This window comes from Herpailurus yagouaroundi, unplaced genomic scaffold (assembly GCF_014898765.1).
Source record: "Herpailurus yagouaroundi ecotype Mexico unplaced genomic scaffold, PumYag 183, whole genome shotgun sequence".
Taxonomy (NCBI): domain Eukaryota; kingdom Metazoa; phylum Chordata; class Mammalia; order Carnivora; family Felidae; genus Herpailurus; species Herpailurus yagouaroundi.
This window is the reverse complement of record NW_024412414.1, coordinates 6975606-6992425: the sequence shown is the minus strand read 5'-3', so window position 1 is coordinate 6992425 and position 16820 is coordinate 6975606. Positions and strand designations below refer to the sequence as shown.

The following is a 16820-nucleotide window of genomic DNA, read 5'->3' as shown; positions in this document are numbered from 1 at the left end:
ACTGTAGTAGTGGGAAGGAAACTGGAATATTTAATAACTCAGAAAGCAAAACTCCTTTCACTGGAATGTGAATGTGGAGAGCATTAGGATTCTTTACTAAGCAAGCTTTCTAGAAATAGGAAAACACCCAATTATATAGGCCATCTACCACCATGCTCATGACACCCCCACATGGGGAAAACATCTAAGACAAAACATTAGGTCGGGGATAAAGGGTGAAATGTTACATTTGATATGCTTATATCTGCAACCCCTGGGTAGCCTGCAAATGACTACAAAAAGATGGACATACTTTTTTAGAAAATAAGACCGTGTAACTAGAGGTTAAATGCATAGAATACCCACTTGCTAATTTTACTAACAGTATGGTGGTAAGAGTGCATTTTAGATTAAAAATACTACTTCCAGTATTTGTTTTCTAGGAACAAGTTGACCAGTTCCAGACAAAATGTGGCAGATTTTCATACTTCCTGTTTTTAAAGTAGAGGGGGATTCAGGTTGTCCGTTAAACCATTCAAGACATTTTTCAGTTATCAACTTTGCCAAGCAGAAAGGAATCCCTATTCTAAGAACTCTGAGGTAATCCTTTGTACTCTGCAAAGAAGAGACAGATCTTTAAAGAGCAGGAGGCAACAGAGTTTGTTTTTGACAAATCCTGTTCAGAGATCCATGATCTTGGCTCATCTCCATTTCTAAGCAGTTGGCTGAGTGAATACTGTGAAACTCTTTGAAAATACATAGACAAGGTACCAAAGGCTTGTTAACAACACCGTGGGCTTTATTTTGACCCTCTAATAGAAGGGATTCTGGGACAAGGCAAGAGGAAAGACAAGGACCACAGCATGAGCAAGGAGAAACCAAATCAATGTATAGACTCTGTTCTTGTGTCTTCAGAGCAAATGGTCAATAGAAAGGAGGGGAAGTGGATGGCGAATCCTGTGGTAATTCATGTGACATAGGAAGAGGCTTCGGGTTGAGACAGACCTGGGTTCAAATCCCATCCACTCCACTTCCCAGCTGTGTGGCTTTGAGAATCACTGAGCTTTCTTAAAGCTCAGCATCTTCATGTTTGGAATGGAGATAATAATACTTATGTAAGATAATAATACTTATGTAATAAGGGTGCCATAACATATTAGGTATCTGAAAAATAATATATCAATTGTTATTGTCCTTTTATTCCTTAAAAGGCAGAAAGTTCTGCCTAAAAGTAAATGTAGATGTGATGGTTACAGTTCAAGGCTGTATGGAGGTAGACAGAACTAATGCCCCAAAAGAAATATTTCCATGAACAAATATGCTTAAGCATTTATTTTTATGCATACCTGTATTGATAAATATACCTGCACATTTATACTTCTGTAGTGTTTTATTCTAGGACCCCTTGAATTTTTTAAAACCCTTATCCTAGAGACATTCCATTAACAGTTTTTCATGTGTATCTGAACACACACAATTTAAGTAGATGTGTCCAAAAATCAGTAAGTGGAATATATGATCAAAAGTCTATATGTATTGGAAAAAAATGAGCAAGTTAGAAGTTTTGAATTTAGACAACTCAGTACTTCGCTACTTAAAAATAATTAGCTTTCAAACAACATTTGTACTGTTATTAACTTTTAATGATTAGGTTCTATCCTTGTTGAAGCTGTTTTGGATAGGATAATGGTTGTAAAATGCTAACACTAACACTAATAGCTAACACTAATAGCGATATTAATACGACTAATAATGCTCGCAATAGCTACACTTTGAAATAGGTATTAATCCAAAATGCTTTGTGTGGAAGATCTCTTACCCCTCACAGTAACTCTGTAGAATGAGAATTGCTTTTCACTGAAGAAACCTAGGCTTAGTGAGATTCAGTGCCATTACCAAAGTCACATATATAGTTAACAGTGGAGGTTGGACTGAAACCCAGGTCTGAGTCTTAAATCCATGCCTGCTTCTCTTTGCTGTTCTATTTCTTAGAACCTAAGGGGCATGTCATAATTCCAAAGCAGAAATTACTCTTTTGGTTTCCTCAACTGGTGATTCAAGTTGCATATAAAGAATATAATGATGTCTGTGGCAGACTCTTGAGTTAAATGTGCTGTGAAATGTATTATTACTTGCTGTGTTATCTACAAAGATAGGAGTAACTTGAGCTCAAAGAAGGCTGCCCAGGTAGAGGCCTCATCTTACTTACTTAAAAATATAAATAACTTATTATCTAATGCCAATCCTGACAACTATTCTGTATGGAATTCACTTGGTGGCTTCCCATGAAAAAGTTTTATTGGGTTTTGTCAATGATTTTTTGGTGTCTACACAGAGCAAAGGTAAAGAGCCCAGAGGGGAAAATGAAATCAAATAGAGTTCTTGTCTTACAAGCAGTCCAAAACAATTTAAAAACCATTTTAGTTCTTTTGGTTTTGTGTAGACACTCCCTAAAATAACAGAAGTAATTTGAATAGATATTTGCTGAACCATAGGAGGAGATTCATGTACCTCCAAACATTGGGGTTTTTGATGACCCAGCTGCAGTGATGGAAATGTTCTAGTCATATGTGGCAAACCAGCACTTGAAATACGGTTACTTAACTAAGGAAATACACTATTTTAAGTAATTTCAATTTAAATAGCCATCTGTGGTTGTGGCTACTATATCAGAAAGCTCATCTCTGGAAATTATTATGTCTTAATAGGCAATATTTTATCTAGGACACATACTGGAAATGCCTCCCAAAGTTTTAGCAGTGATGTTGACCTGGGACAAAGTCAACTTCAAGGGATGAAACATTTGAGATGAGATAAAAATGCAGTTGATTAGTTATTTTAAATGATCCAAAAGGAGACACTAATCTGGAAATAGTGGTATCATAGATAGTAATTATATTCAGAAAGCCAGTCCTGACCAATGCAAAAATGTATGTATGTAGGGTAAGAGCAGTAATGAAAAGTTCAATTAATGAAAATAAACAGTAAGACTATGCTCATGCAAAGGAATATTATATTCTATTTAATATCAAATATAGCTCAAATAGTATCAATTTTCTAAGCATTAATAACAGAGACAAAGGAATTATATGCTGAAATTAAGCTGTCGGGTTAAAAAGAAACAAAAGCACAGACCATATACTTGAAACAGGACCATGTCTTTCCAAAGGGGACATCCTATCCACTATTCTCTGAGGGAGGGTCTCTGAGAGGAAGATGGGTTTATAGTATAAGCCGCAAAGTAAATAATGAAGCAGAAATGTCCCTTTATCCATTGTTGCTCTAAACAGTTAGTCTCAATGTATTTCAGTCTTGAGTGTTTTCATTTTGAACAGCTCTGCTCCGTCATTGCAGCTTGCCATCTGGTGCATGCATGCTTCTCCTCATCCAACTGCACATTGCAACTAATGTCTATATAAAAATGAATTTGCTTGTTGGCTTACCATGGGCAGAAATTACAACTGCCCCAGTACTGCCTGGGTTTTCCCCAAGAAGCTCAGTTTTCCTCTAAGGTTGCTTCTTCCATTAGAATTCCATTGTTGAAAAGAAAAATTTGCGTGTACACAAAGAGTAAATCTTAAAATTGTAACATTATCTGTGCACTACTGACATTAGATATTCAGAGCTGGGCAAGGGCTTCTGCATTCAGATTGAAAAATTGTAGGGTGTATAGGGGTGTAGCTCAGCTACTTGTTGAATTTTTATTTACACAAACAAGATTTCTGTTGCTAGACAATAAGAAGAACCTGACCTACTTCAGATAGCTTTAGATCTGGCCACCATGATGCCTTCTCCACATTCCTTTCTAAGAAGAAGGGCACCTTAACCTCTGGTTCTTGCATCTGCAGCCTGAATTCAGCATGTTTCCTTATAGTTTCTATTGCTACTTGGCAGATTTATGTTCATGGCAAACGTGTAGATGCCAAATAAACAAGAAGACCTCATTGTGCTTGGGACATGGCTTATTGATGGCCAGCAGGACCCTTTTCCAGTTGGATGAACAATATTAACTGAGGCAGCATGGCTTTATAGGGATGGGTGGATAAGAATTGTTGCCTCCCTCACCTGGACTGGTCAGAACCAGAAGATGCTCTGCAAATTATCCTCTGTTTCAGATGCTATCCTTGTAAAGGATCACAGGGCAAAATGATAAGCAGCCCTAAGCTATCTTTGTCCTAAACTGCCATCCATTTTCTAAGCCAATGCCCCCAGGTAGTGCAGACAAAGTCCTCAAGTATATGGATTGGTTGCAGATAGTTTAGACTCTGGAAGGTCAGTAGCAACCAGAGATGTCAGGCAGGTGGACAGCTTGGGACACCTCCTTCTTGGATATGAGAATGTATGACTGATTAACTCTGAGAAAGAGGCTAGACATACACTGGGCCAATGAGCACGTTCTATGATAAAGCATGTTTTAGAATAATAATTTGTGCCTAAAATAGAAAAGCTAAAATAAGATATTTTAAATATAAGTTTATATTCTGATGCTGTTTTTTTACTACCATTTTTTTGCACCTACTATAGGGAAAACATATACATGAAAACTTCTGTTGTTCTCCAAGGGAATTATTACATAAAATAGTTGAGTTGTCAATATAAGGAGGCATTTGATTAAGAAAAAAAAAAAACTCAAACTGTTGGAAAATGGATGTGGGCACCAAACCCTACATAAGTAATGATGCCTAGAAAATTCTGGAACACGCTCCTGTGCTGTGCTATTTTGTTATGGTTTTTGTTTTGTTTTGCTTCTTCATTTGTTTGGATCTCTAACATTCTCAACATTATGCTGTTTCATCCTGCTGGACTAACCATGCAGGCTGGTCACTATAGCTGGACTAGGATGAGAGAAAAAAAGGGAGGATGGCAATGGAAAGAAAACTCTGACCACATAAATAAATTATCTGGGAGCTGGCTCCCCCAACTGCTCCAGCTTGAGGAACTAAACCCTGACTGCCTTAAATCAAGAGGCACTCCCATGTTCAGAGGTACCTGAATTGTGGTGAACTGGTCTACCAAGATCTTTTGAACCCACTGAAAGAGTGGGCATAATGTCCAGGGTCTCTATGGCAGCCTCTTCTCCAAATGGGAAAAAAAAAAAGAATAAAAGGAATATTGTTTGCACAATTATTTTATACATACCTATATATTTACTTTTCCTGTAGACTGTATACCACCAGTAAGAAAGAGTGTACAAAAGTCTGTTACTTGGTACACTATCCCACCAACAGTATAGCTTTTGCCTGCTTTCTAAAAGGTAAGAAACAATCTAATTTTTATTTATTTGTATGTTCTTGTCTCTACTGAGAAAAGAAATGTTTCCATGAAAACTGCATGATTACCTATAAATCATTTATATGATGAAACGTGTTTTCAAAGACAATCTGTTTGCTCAGCATAGTGCAGACAGCTGCTACAGGTCACAGACTTGATTTCTTTTCTGGAGAACATGTGTGTGGATGTGTATACATTTGTCTTTGCTGAGCAAGTAGCCAACAGTGGTGGAATTGGTGCTGGTCACTCTGTTATATGGTCTACTTTAAAACTACTGATGGTGAGAGATTATTTTTAAATGTGTGCTGTCATGCTCTGGTTTTAGAAGCTGATGTGGCAACTTACAGGGAAGGAAGGGGAATGTTTTACAAGCCTAACAAAAACCTTTGTTCTGGTTTATTTTTATTAAATACGTTCCCAGAAATGTATTCATTCAAAAAATAACAAATGGCGTTACCATCTTAAACCCAAAATAGTCTCAGTTCCTTCTTTACGGCAAAGTGACACAAAGACATTGCCGGATGGGCTTGATAGTGTGTTGAAGATGATCTGTGGCTCATAGTTCTGCCTTAGAGAAGCATGGAACCAACTGCAGTCATAACATGTGATACTGAGCAAGGAAAGCTTCAAGGAAAGACCTCAAGAGTGTAAAATGAGTCTTAATGTTAGTCAAACCCAGGAATTATCAATAAATACCAAAGGTGTTCAAACTAATAGCTTAGAGAAATGGTGAATGGTGTGATGTGTGAACTAGACACAGGAATGAGCAGGCATAGAAGTAATCATTGGTTCATCACTGAAGTTTATTATTTGAGGCTCTCACTAAAACATATATGCTGTGAGTTTATTATTATTTTGTTATTTATTATTAGTAGCACACTTCCACCCTTTAGCCTTCACAATAGTTTAATATAGTGCAAAACAACCCTTGTATTGACAAGCATCCTTATCCAGATGGAGTCAAAGTATTCCCAACTGTGGAAAAACAAACAGTGGAAAATATGGAGCAGAGTTATTAAAATCATGTGGTGGCTGTGAATGAAAGGTTGCCTTTTGATTTGCTTTTAAACCTGGTATTGTGCTACAAAATAGAGAAACCAATCTGTAGAAAGATTCCAAGAGAGAGTGGAGAGGTCCTATCATGGGAGGGGGAAATTGTGCTTCCTAATAGAGGCTAGTCTTCCTTGTTTCTATGTTGCTAACATAGAACTTTTATCAGATCATTGCTGTGTGTCTTGTATTTATTTATTTATTTATTTATATTTATTTATTTTTAATGGGGCATTTAGCACCACCGTAAGATAGGACAAGAGTACTTTCAGAGTAATTACATTTCCTGTTGATTTTAGATGGGTGCCTGCAACTCAGTCTTTAATTTAGGATATATTGTTCACATACTTATTTCCTTTTTCCATATCAACATGATCTGTCCTAGTTTTTAAATAGGGCATTCTTTCCTCCCAGTGAATATATAGTGGAATTCCAGTGAGATTTCAAGTTTTTGTACACCAAGGGCTTGTCAAAACACTGCAACTCGTCACTTGAACACTCCATTTACATGAGACTCCCTGAGAATAAAAGAGAAGGAATTTTCCCTGGGTGAAAATGATAGAATTAATCTCAATCCATTAAAAATTCTCTTTAGCTCCATTCAGAGTTGATGCCTTTTGGGTTAAAGGATACAAGATGAAAATGTTCTTCAGTTAAAAAATACTTTTAGGATGTGCTGTTTCAGAATAAAGTTTTGACTAGGATTTTCTTGTTTCAAAGATTGTGATTGGGTGCTCTCCTTTTCTGCCAATGTAAAGGTGTCTTTACACACTAATGATAATGATCTCATACTGCTACTTAAAAAAAAATAATTGGGAAGTTGGGGGCGCCTTGGTGGCATAGTCGGTCAGGCGTCAGACTTTTGATCTCCGCTCAGGTCATGATCTCTTGGTTCCTGAGTTCAAGCCCTGTATGGGGCTGTGCACTGATAGCACAGAACCTGCTTGGGATTCTTTCTGTCCTTCTGTCTGTCCCTCCCCTGCTTGCACATGCGCTCTCTTTCTTTCTCTCTCTCAAAATAAATAATAAAAATTTTAAATAATTTGGAATTTGGTCTAAGTTACATTTACTTGAAAAGGGAAGGGATTTGCCTTTTCAGGATACAGTAAGACAGGAAATCTCAGCAGAAAAGTGGAGAAAGGCACATAAAGTTGTGTGTTCAAATCCATATCTGCATTGTTTTTAAGAAGACAAAACAGTAAAGGAAATTTTGTAGATTCAAGAGTAAACAATATGTACTACTGGGCTAGTAAGACTTGTTTCAGCCCCCACACTCTAGCAAAGGCAGACTCTCCAAGCAGGAACCTACTTGTAGGGGGTTGAAGGAAGCAGGTCCAAATTCAGACAGAACAGAACCTAATCTGGCTTGAAAACACACTCGACATCCTGTCTCTGACAAACACCACAGGCCAGACATCGACTGAATCAGTCCTCCTGGCATCTCTTGTCTGAATGTTTGTGGATTTTAAAACCCTGCAGAGGGTTATCAATCTAATGACATTTATTTTAAAACGCAATTAAGCAATAGAAACACAATCAGTCTGGCATCATCACCAGGTCAGGAAACAGGTTGTTTTGTTAGGAAGTAAATTTTCACACCACTGGATGGTGTTCTGATTTTAAAACTTGAACTTAATTCAGCCTTGCAAGTAATAGCCCTGAGTCTTGTTTTTACAACGTATGTTCCTCCTAGCAAGTGCGCTGGTTCTAATATTATTGACATTTCACTAATTTATTAACTGGTATTGTGAAAAAAATCAATAATCTCGTCTCTTATAATTACTATAATGGGGTTATCTTACATCTTAAAGCTTTTTGGAACTGTGTGACCAAGTTTTTGTATCATGTTAAGCTCCCCGCCCCCCGCCCCTCTTTCACCTTCAGTGTGATATCTCTGCACTAACTCGAGACACTGTCAATTTAAAATCCATTTTGAAAACACTCTGTAAGTATAGGATAGCACAGAATGTACGTTACCCGACCTTTGACATAGAATCACCTTAGAAATAAATGCAGCTATAAATCTTGTTGGCCTATTTCTTTCTACCTAAGAGTTCTGTGAAATACCATTATTTCTCTCCTTGGGGTCTGACATCTCAGCATCCTTAAAAAGCAATTAGCATTTGCCACCTCAGTTCTACATCTTCAGGTCAACTTAAAGAATAGGATGAAAATTCACATGGCTAGAATATGTACCCTTAGCATAAAACACTTTTACATCATGCCCCAAAGCCATGACAATTGTGTCAAGTTTTACATTTAATCATGGCAGCACATCATCTGGCCAGGATTTGTGAACGCTAAGGGCATTTTTAAGTTGGGTCCATCAAAGAAATGTTTGTCAAGCACCACTCCTCTGGGCCAGCCCTGGACAGACTAGGTATTGGGGACAGAAGCGGACGATACCCTCAGGGAGCCCAGATCTGATGGAAGACTCGAAGGTAAGAAATGATCATTCAGATTGGCAATGCCTCTTAGAAGAGGTCTATGCCAAGTGCTAGCAAGCTATAGGTGGAGAGCATCACCCAGGTTTTGTTTGAGCTGGTCTCAAATGATGAAGGACTCCAGGCAACCATAAAGAAAAGTCACAAAAGGCAGAAAACAAATATGCACAAAGAACCCAGCGTACAAAAGAATATGGTATATGGTGAGACTAGAAGGCAGTTCTGTGAGGCTGGAATATTATGTTTTGAGGCAGACAGTTGCAGGGAATGACATGCAGGAAAGCAGCTGGTATGTAGAGGGACTGAGTCACCTGTATCTTTGTGCCTGTAGCAAAGGGCCTGGCAAATACTAGGTTCTCAGAAAATGTGCATGGATTGACTGGAGTATAATACCTCACATACTAAAGGCTCCTAAACTTACCTAGAACACATTATGTACACATAATAACAAAATTCCACATCGACAGACTCAGCAAGTAGAACTGTATTCTTCCAGATAAAACCTCTAAAAGTTATAAACTGCCTTGAAAGGCATTTTTTTTTTACCCTGTCACAGGTTTCAAAACTATGCCGTAGTTATTACATAAAACTCTTAAAACTGACAATCAATGCTATATCTGCATTTGTGTAATTAACTAAGATGTCTTTTGACGAGCTAACCCTGTGTATAAAACCAACAAAGTTTTATGCCCACTTCTTTCCTTTTATGGACTACTGATACCCTATTTGTGTTTCAAAGGGCCCATGAACTTCAAATTTACCACTGGAAATGGATCCTATGCACTTGCTTAAGTAGTTAGCACTTCTAATTTGGTAAAAACAAAAATATTATCAATTTCATTGTTTTCTGATTATTAAGTGCTTTTAAATTTTTTTAAAAATGTTTAGAGACTGGCATTTAGGACAGATTTTGTCTTTTAGGCCTCAAGTATCATTTGCATTTAAAAAGAAAACAGTGTATCCTAAACCAAAGTCAGTTAATCTGTACAATCTTTCTTCTTCCCAATTACTGGAATGAGCATCCTCTCAGGACTCAAGTGACGGTGACTCTTATTTCTGCCTTCTAAAGACATGTCTCAGCTTCGCAGATTTTTTTTTTTTTTTGGCTGTACAATGGAACTTGGATGCATTTTAAATTAACTTTCTCTAGGAATCAAAGGTAATCATTATTTCTCTTTACAATCCACATGAATATTCTCATTATTTTTTTCTTTTCAAGTGTAAGATTAGTTTTGAATTCCCTTTATATTGCTGCCTTCTTTCAGAGTAACCTCTGAGGACCCCAGCTTGCACTAAGAGGACTGAGCAAATGTGTCCAAAGCCTGTTCTTGCTGAAGTGACCCAAACACTTAGAAGAACATGACAAGAATCAGCAATCCCACTTCACGTAAGTGTTGGTCCAAGTATTGGTTATGACCTTGTGTGTGCTGTTTCTTTTCTCTGGCCAAGAAAAAGGAAAACTGGGCTAAGCCCCTAATGGTGGCTCTCCTATTTGAGGTAGCATAAGCTTTATCACCTCACGAACCTCTGTGATCTTGGATAAGTCATATCCTATGTGATCTTCGGTTTCCTCTGGTGTAAGATGGGAGCATGCTCTTCTCCAGGGGAATACCATGAAGCTTGAATGGAATCGTGTAAATAAAAGCCTTCCTTTATAAAGGATGTGCATATATGAGGTAGGACTGTTAGTCCCTAATCATCTTTCTATTTTAATTGGCTTTGCTTTCTCCTTTTTTTTATGTGGTTACATTTTTTGATTACCGTAAACCATCAAAGTTGGAAAGAATGACATCTAGATTGCCAATGAAGTCGGGCAACCTTTTCTCTAGGTACAACAGGCTCTATTTTCGAGATGGGTCACTTTGGTCTTTTGATGGGTCAGTAATAGTCTTTCGGCTTGGTGAAATTGACACAGAATTTTATCAGTCACTCAGCGAGGCTGCTGTGGGACAGATAGGCTCATACTGCCTGATACATGAACCACTCCATATGATTAACTTCGACAGGTAACTCCACACTGGCTGGCAAGCTGAAGAGCATTTTAAGTACAAATAATCATTCTGGGGTATGTCTTGAGTGACAGAATAATGACTGAGTGGAACAGAGTCCCTTAATCTTTGCTTGTGAAAACACATTTTGTTTCCTTTCAAGGCTAGGGTACTACAACAAAATCAATTAACAAAACCCCTCAGAGATCTTTGTTGGTACTTTGAAGTTTGGTATTTATCAAGCTTATATCAAATATAGAATTTCCTTGAAGAGTTAGGCTCATTTATCTCAGTCTTCAAAGGGCCTCACATAACACTTTATAGCAATTTAATAATAATAATAATATCAATTAGGATGATGATAATAGTTGGACCATATTATACCTTTTGCTACAGACTTACAACCATCCATTGAGAGAGGACTTACCGTCCCCACTTAACATATGAGGAAACTGAGGCTCAGAGCAGTGAGGCAACTTCCTAGTGACACACACAACTTCCCAATGGCACAGTGGATGTCTCAACATGGGCTTCTGGCCACAGTCCTGTTTAATCAACTTTTCTGAAATTAAATGCACTGGGACACAATGAGTTTCAGTCTGCATAATCTATCTTATCAACATTTATGGCTCTCATCGTTTGATTCTAGAGGCCCTCCAGGGCTTCAAGACAGAAATCGTAATCTGAGTTAAGGGTCATTTTGAAATGAGATGTGCCCTCTTTTGTTTTTTCTTCCTGGATGTTATTGCAAATGATGAGACTATTCGGTGTTCTTTCCACGTATTCTCGAATTCTTTTGTTGGTCTGAAAAATTAAAGACTGTAGCTGTTGCTCTAAGAACATGGGTCTTCTAGACTTGAAAATGTTTAACTCTTGAGAATTCAGTGAAATCCATTGAATAACAAACTCAAGACCTCCCAGTCATCCTGGGCTGAGTGCAGCCTGTTCAGAGTTACAGTCCCAAGTCATCATATATTGATGGCTGTAAGCAGACTCTCCCTCCTCGTGAGAACCAAAGCTAATAAAATTAAGCTCAGAAAAGGATTTGCTAACATTTTTTTAAAAATGTCATGTCCCTAGCCCAAAAATGTGGAAAGGTAATTGCCACCATGGCTTCATCACCTGTTTTCTCTCTGCTCTTGCAGGAGTGAAGCCCCATAAAGATACTGGGCACCAGAGTCATTATCATCTGTGTTAGCTGAAAATTTGATTAAGCTGGCCTCCCTGGATTTGCATGAGAAATTCTAGATTTTTGTTCTAGGAACTTAATTCCTCTATTCCTCATTTTGGTCATGTTTGCAAATTTCCTTTGCATTTAAATTTGCCGTGGTTTGCCTGAGTCCAGACTGAGACTTCAGCTGTTGTTTCTATTCAGGTGAAAAGTGCAAGCACACCTGGCGATGTGCACAGGCATACAGTCAGGCGGTGGTCCAAGGCAAGTATCATTTCACATCCTTCTAAGTGTCCTGAGGAAGCTTTGCTACCCAGCCCACCAATGAATGTAATGAAGAGACCTTCTCCAGTTTCCAGGACAAGCTTAGTCCCTAGGTGGTCCACCTCACATACCGTCAATGTCCTCTCAATATTCCAAAACCATGAGAAATTACACTAAGGAAGTCTTCAGACCTTAGCCCATTAGAACCTTTTCTAGGGGCTTTATTTAGGAAAGACATCAATACCATCAAATTGAGAAAGAGATCCCTACTATGATCTACTGTGATGTGACCCTTTCAAATACATTCCCTCCCTGGGTAGTGGGTTCTCATTGCATCCTGGGTAAAGAGGCAGGTACTGTAGCATCACTGGGGGCTCCTACCTAACTCCCCTATAAAGTAAAAGGAAGTGAAATAGAGGGTCAGCATGTGATACCCTGCCTCATTTATGCCAAGTGGGTAAAGTGCTGACCCTTTAGAAAAGATCATCTCTCTGTGCCTCAGTTTCCTCATCTGTAAAACATAACCTCATAGGGTAGTTGTGAAGACAACATAAAAGTAAAGCACTTAGAACTGAGTTTGGCACAGTAGTTATTCAAATGTTAACTATCATTGTTGATATTAGGTCACTTAACATTAACTGAATTTTTCTATTTGTGTTTCCTCTAGGAAAGAATTTGGAGATTCGAATCTGATCCTTTTCCATGTGATCTCTTGTACCCATTCTATTTCTGTACCACATGTAATAAAGTTTGAGAGTGCAAGTAATCCATCTGTATCTGATTTTTGTCTGGAAAAACTTGCAGGATTTTCAGATTGAGTATCAATACATCTCCTGTCTTGTCTTTCACCTGTTCAGTATTGATCATTTCTGAAGCAATGGTGTCTTAAAGCCAAAAGTTTACTGAAGTAACTAGATACCTGAGAAACCACACATAAACACACTTTGCTTCCATTCAGTTTCATAACACAGCATATATTTCCTGAACTTAGGCATAAATACATTCAACACGGTCACCACTGTGGCAATGTTACATTAACATATTACTGTTAGTACTCAGGTATTTAAGGAAATACCAAGGAGCAATTTTAAAATTCTATTTATGGCAGAAAATCTGTGAAGAAGAAATCTTTTTGAAATGCCTTAAAGTTTATACTTCAGTCTAATTTATATCTTTTGTTTCCTAACCTGGTGCTCATCAAAATGTCGCAAGCTTCCCCAAGGTTCTGATGCACATCCAGGTTTGGGAACTTTTTTTTTCTTTAAACCCTGCCTGATAATCAACACATGCAATATGGTGTTGATGTGATGGTGATCATTTAGAGAGCTGAGTGTTTTCCAAGATATTAAAATGACTGATTAAAAAAAATATTCAGGTTTATCCCACACATAGCATCCACGATGTTCCCAGGAAATCATCTCTAGCTGTCTGTTAGCACTGTGAGAAGCTATTTCCAGGTCTCCTCTAGAGAGAGTCTTCCAGGCTGGTGTTACAAACTAAATAAAGATGAAGCTAATTGCTGAGCTCTATTCCTGGAGCCCAAAAACAGCGCCATCTTTTTGTTTAAGGCTGAATCTCCATGACAACATCAGATGAGAAGCTGGGTCAGTGTTTCTAGTTCCTGCAGAGGGCCACAGGTCATGGACTTTTGTAGGCACAAGGAGTTGATACATCTTTCTGCAATCTTTCCAAGCTACTCAGTAGGTCACCTCTGAATTTAATTAGCCCAGAAGTTACCAAAGAGATGACCATTTTTAAATTTTCAGTGATGCTTTTCTGCCCGACCAGGTGCAAAAAAAAAAAAAAAAAAAAAAAAAAAGGTGGGTGAGTGCATTGCTTATCCTCTGTGCATTGACTTCTCTTCTACTAAAGGGGTAGAATATTACTAACTACCTCATAGGGTTGTGATTAGGATTAAATAAGTGCACGTAGTATGCTTAACATAATGTTTGGTATATAATATGATGCTCAATAATTAGTTGTTATTCTTCGTATGAATATCACCAACTAAGCTGTAGCTGCTCAGTTCATATGGTACCCACTAGCCACAAACACGGGTTTACATTTAAACTGGTTAGCATTAGGGGTGCTTAGGTGACTCAGTCGGTTAAGCATTTGACTTCAGCTCAGGTCACGAACTCACAGTTGGTGGGTTCAAGCCCCACATCAGGCTCTGTGCTGACAGCTCAGAGCCTGGAGCCCACTTCAGATTCTGTGTCTCCCTCTCTTTGCCCTTCCCCCACTTGTGTGCACACTCAGGCTCTCTATGTCTCAAAAATGAATAAACATTAAAAAAAATTAAACTAGTTAGAATTAAATAAAATTCTTTTGTTCCTCAGTTGTACCAGCCACACTGCAAGTGGTCAGTGGGCACACATAGCTAATGACTACCATACTGGACAGCAAAAATATAAAACACTGCCATCATCACTAAAAGTTCTATTGGATCATGAGTGCTCTGGGCCATCACCTAGAGAAAGTAAAAAGGAAGATAGGAACATCCTTCATAGAAGAGAGGTCTTTTGTTCTTTGCACTTTCCAATGATTGTGGAAATAGTCTAAAGACTCTCTCTGAAGGCATTGGAGTCCATTTATTTTGTAGCATCTAGTAAAGACTGGTCTACATCGTGGAATGTAAAATAAATACTGTGAACAACCACAACAAAAATACCCAGAAAATTTTCTCTCAGCTGGAAAGTTTCCCCACTGCTTCCATATACTCTCTACGTTCTGGATTTATTGATTCTCTAGTTGCACATAATTCTTGAAAACCAGGAAAGGTGGCAACTCTTTAGTCATCACATGTCTTACAGAATGCTGTAGTTAGTGGAGAGGATGATTTTCTCAATCACCACCCAAATGGAAGCAGTGTACATATTCATTTACCACACCAATGTTGCTCAACAGAGGAAAAGCAACTTAAATATTCAAGGATGTGAGCACAGGCCCTCACCCAATCCCAAATAGTGCCTTTCCAGGTACTTTTCAAATTTGCAATTTGGGTGTTGGGTGAAAACTTATTGGTCTTTTCCATCAGAGTCAAATTTCCACAGTCAAATTTGATTGAATTGTCCCATGCATTGGTCAATGATTTGTACTATGCATTGGTTAGTCCCTGGCATTCGTGTCTGGCAGTGGTTTGTAAATTTTTCAGAGTAAGGAAAAAATACAAGGAAAAAACAAAAGATGTCTATCATTTTCAACAAGCAGAAGTTTTATGTGAATCATGAACAGTTAGTGATGTCATATATCGTCTAAAGGAGTCTCTGCTATCAATTTATATTCTGGATAACTTTCACTGCAAAACTGGCATAGAAAGCTAGGAACAAGAGCCAGTGTAATATATTAAATCCCAGAGCAGCTCTATCAACTGGTCCAGTATACTACAGTTGAAGAGAGACCTTTCCTAGCTTCTCAGATCACTCATTCCAGAACTCAGGTTGTAAAATGGCTGCATAAGGTAGAGCAAAAATAAAAACTGCCTCTTTCTGTTTTTGAACTTTCCATACAAGCTATATCTTATCTAATGGAGAAAAAACACAATGGATTATGTTGATTGCTGATACTGTCTACAGAACAGTAGCAATGAGTCTATGTTCCAAAAGTGCAGAAAAGACAAAAAGAAAAATCCATAGAATTTTTAAACATTAGATCATGATCAATTAACTGTGAAAATCAACTAACCCTTATGCAACATTTTATAGTGTTATTTTGGCATGTGCTGGATGCACCTCATTTCATCCTCAGGGCATCACACTGAAGTAGGTGGCATCATACAGCTCATGGGGGTTAAGAATATCATCCTAGGTATTAGTCACAAGGTAGCTTTAGAACCCATTTTGACTCCATTTTACACATACCCATGTCTCTTTAAAGAGCTGAAATATCTTTAGCCTGACAAGTTCATTTTTAAACCAGGTCAGGGAAATCCCTCATTATAAAAGATTCAGATTTATAGCACAGTCTGGAAAAAAAGAAAACAACTTTTTTTTTCTTCTACTTATAGATGATTATTGGCACTGAGTAGCCACTGGTCACCTTATCTATGGGAAGGTAAACAGCTCAAGCCAGAATGGAAAATAAAGATAGATGGCTATAGAAGAAATGGATTATTAATACCAGATAATAACTTAGGCTGTACATCTCCCTGAGGCTAGGAGGCTGGCATGGCTGGAGATGAGTGTGCAGTGTCTGATGGAAGGGAAAAGGGTTTTGTCTTGCACTTTGTTCAGCTTCTACTAGGCTTATAAAGACCCTGCATATAACCAGTTGAAATCCAAGCTTCTTATTGTAAACTTGCAAAACTTACTAGAGGTTAAACCAAGTCTGAAAAGAAAGAGTTTACTATTTCTTTTGTCTATTAGTTTTCTTGTCAACAGAGCCTGACCCCAAACCAACCAACATGATTGATGAAGTGTTTACTATCATTAGGGACTGGACACATAAGGCTGGCACAGAACAAGCCACAGCTCCTTGGGGAGTTCACAACCCAAAGGAAAAGGAAGAACAACTAAGTCCTTGTCAGACACAACTCATGGATCCATTAAAAGAAGTATGTGATGAAGACACAAAGTAGCATTTGCTCTCATGGATGGCAAGAGGACAGTCTCACAACTGTGGCTTGAACCATGAACCAACATGGGAGAGGGTGTG

At 38.1% G+C, this 16820-nt stretch overlaps 1 protein-coding gene and 1 long non-coding RNA gene across 8 annotated transcripts in view; one reads left to right on the top strand and one right to left on the bottom strand.

Moving 5' to 3' along the window:
* The window catches only part of LOC121041318 (uncharacterized), an 813566-nt gene that overhangs the window by 46718 nt on the left and 750028 nt on the right, over positions 1–16820 (bottom strand). The window lies entirely within an intron of this gene.
* Positions 1–16820, top strand: part of GRM7 (glutamate metabotropic receptor 7) — an 880365-nt gene that overhangs the window by 822823 nt on the left and 40722 nt on the right. Inside the window, exons 10-13 of one of the 6 annotated variants that reach the window (XR_005795668.1) lie at positions 5142–5233; positions 8573–9903; positions 10010–10131; positions 12835–12933. The exons of 1 other annotated variant lie outside the window; for it this stretch is intronic. Coding sequence is in view for 1 of the 5 variants with exons in the window: in XM_040492100.1 (XP_040348034.1) it covers positions 5142–5212 (71 nt within the window). In the remaining 4 variants the exon portion in view is untranslated. Of the gene's footprint in view, positions 1–5141; positions 5234–8572; positions 9904–10009; positions 10132–12107; positions 12791–12834; positions 12934–16820 lie in introns of those variants that run through there. 4 more of the 6 variants (XR_005795670.1, XR_005795666.1, XR_005795667.1 and 1 more) reach the window with 4 other exon arrangements.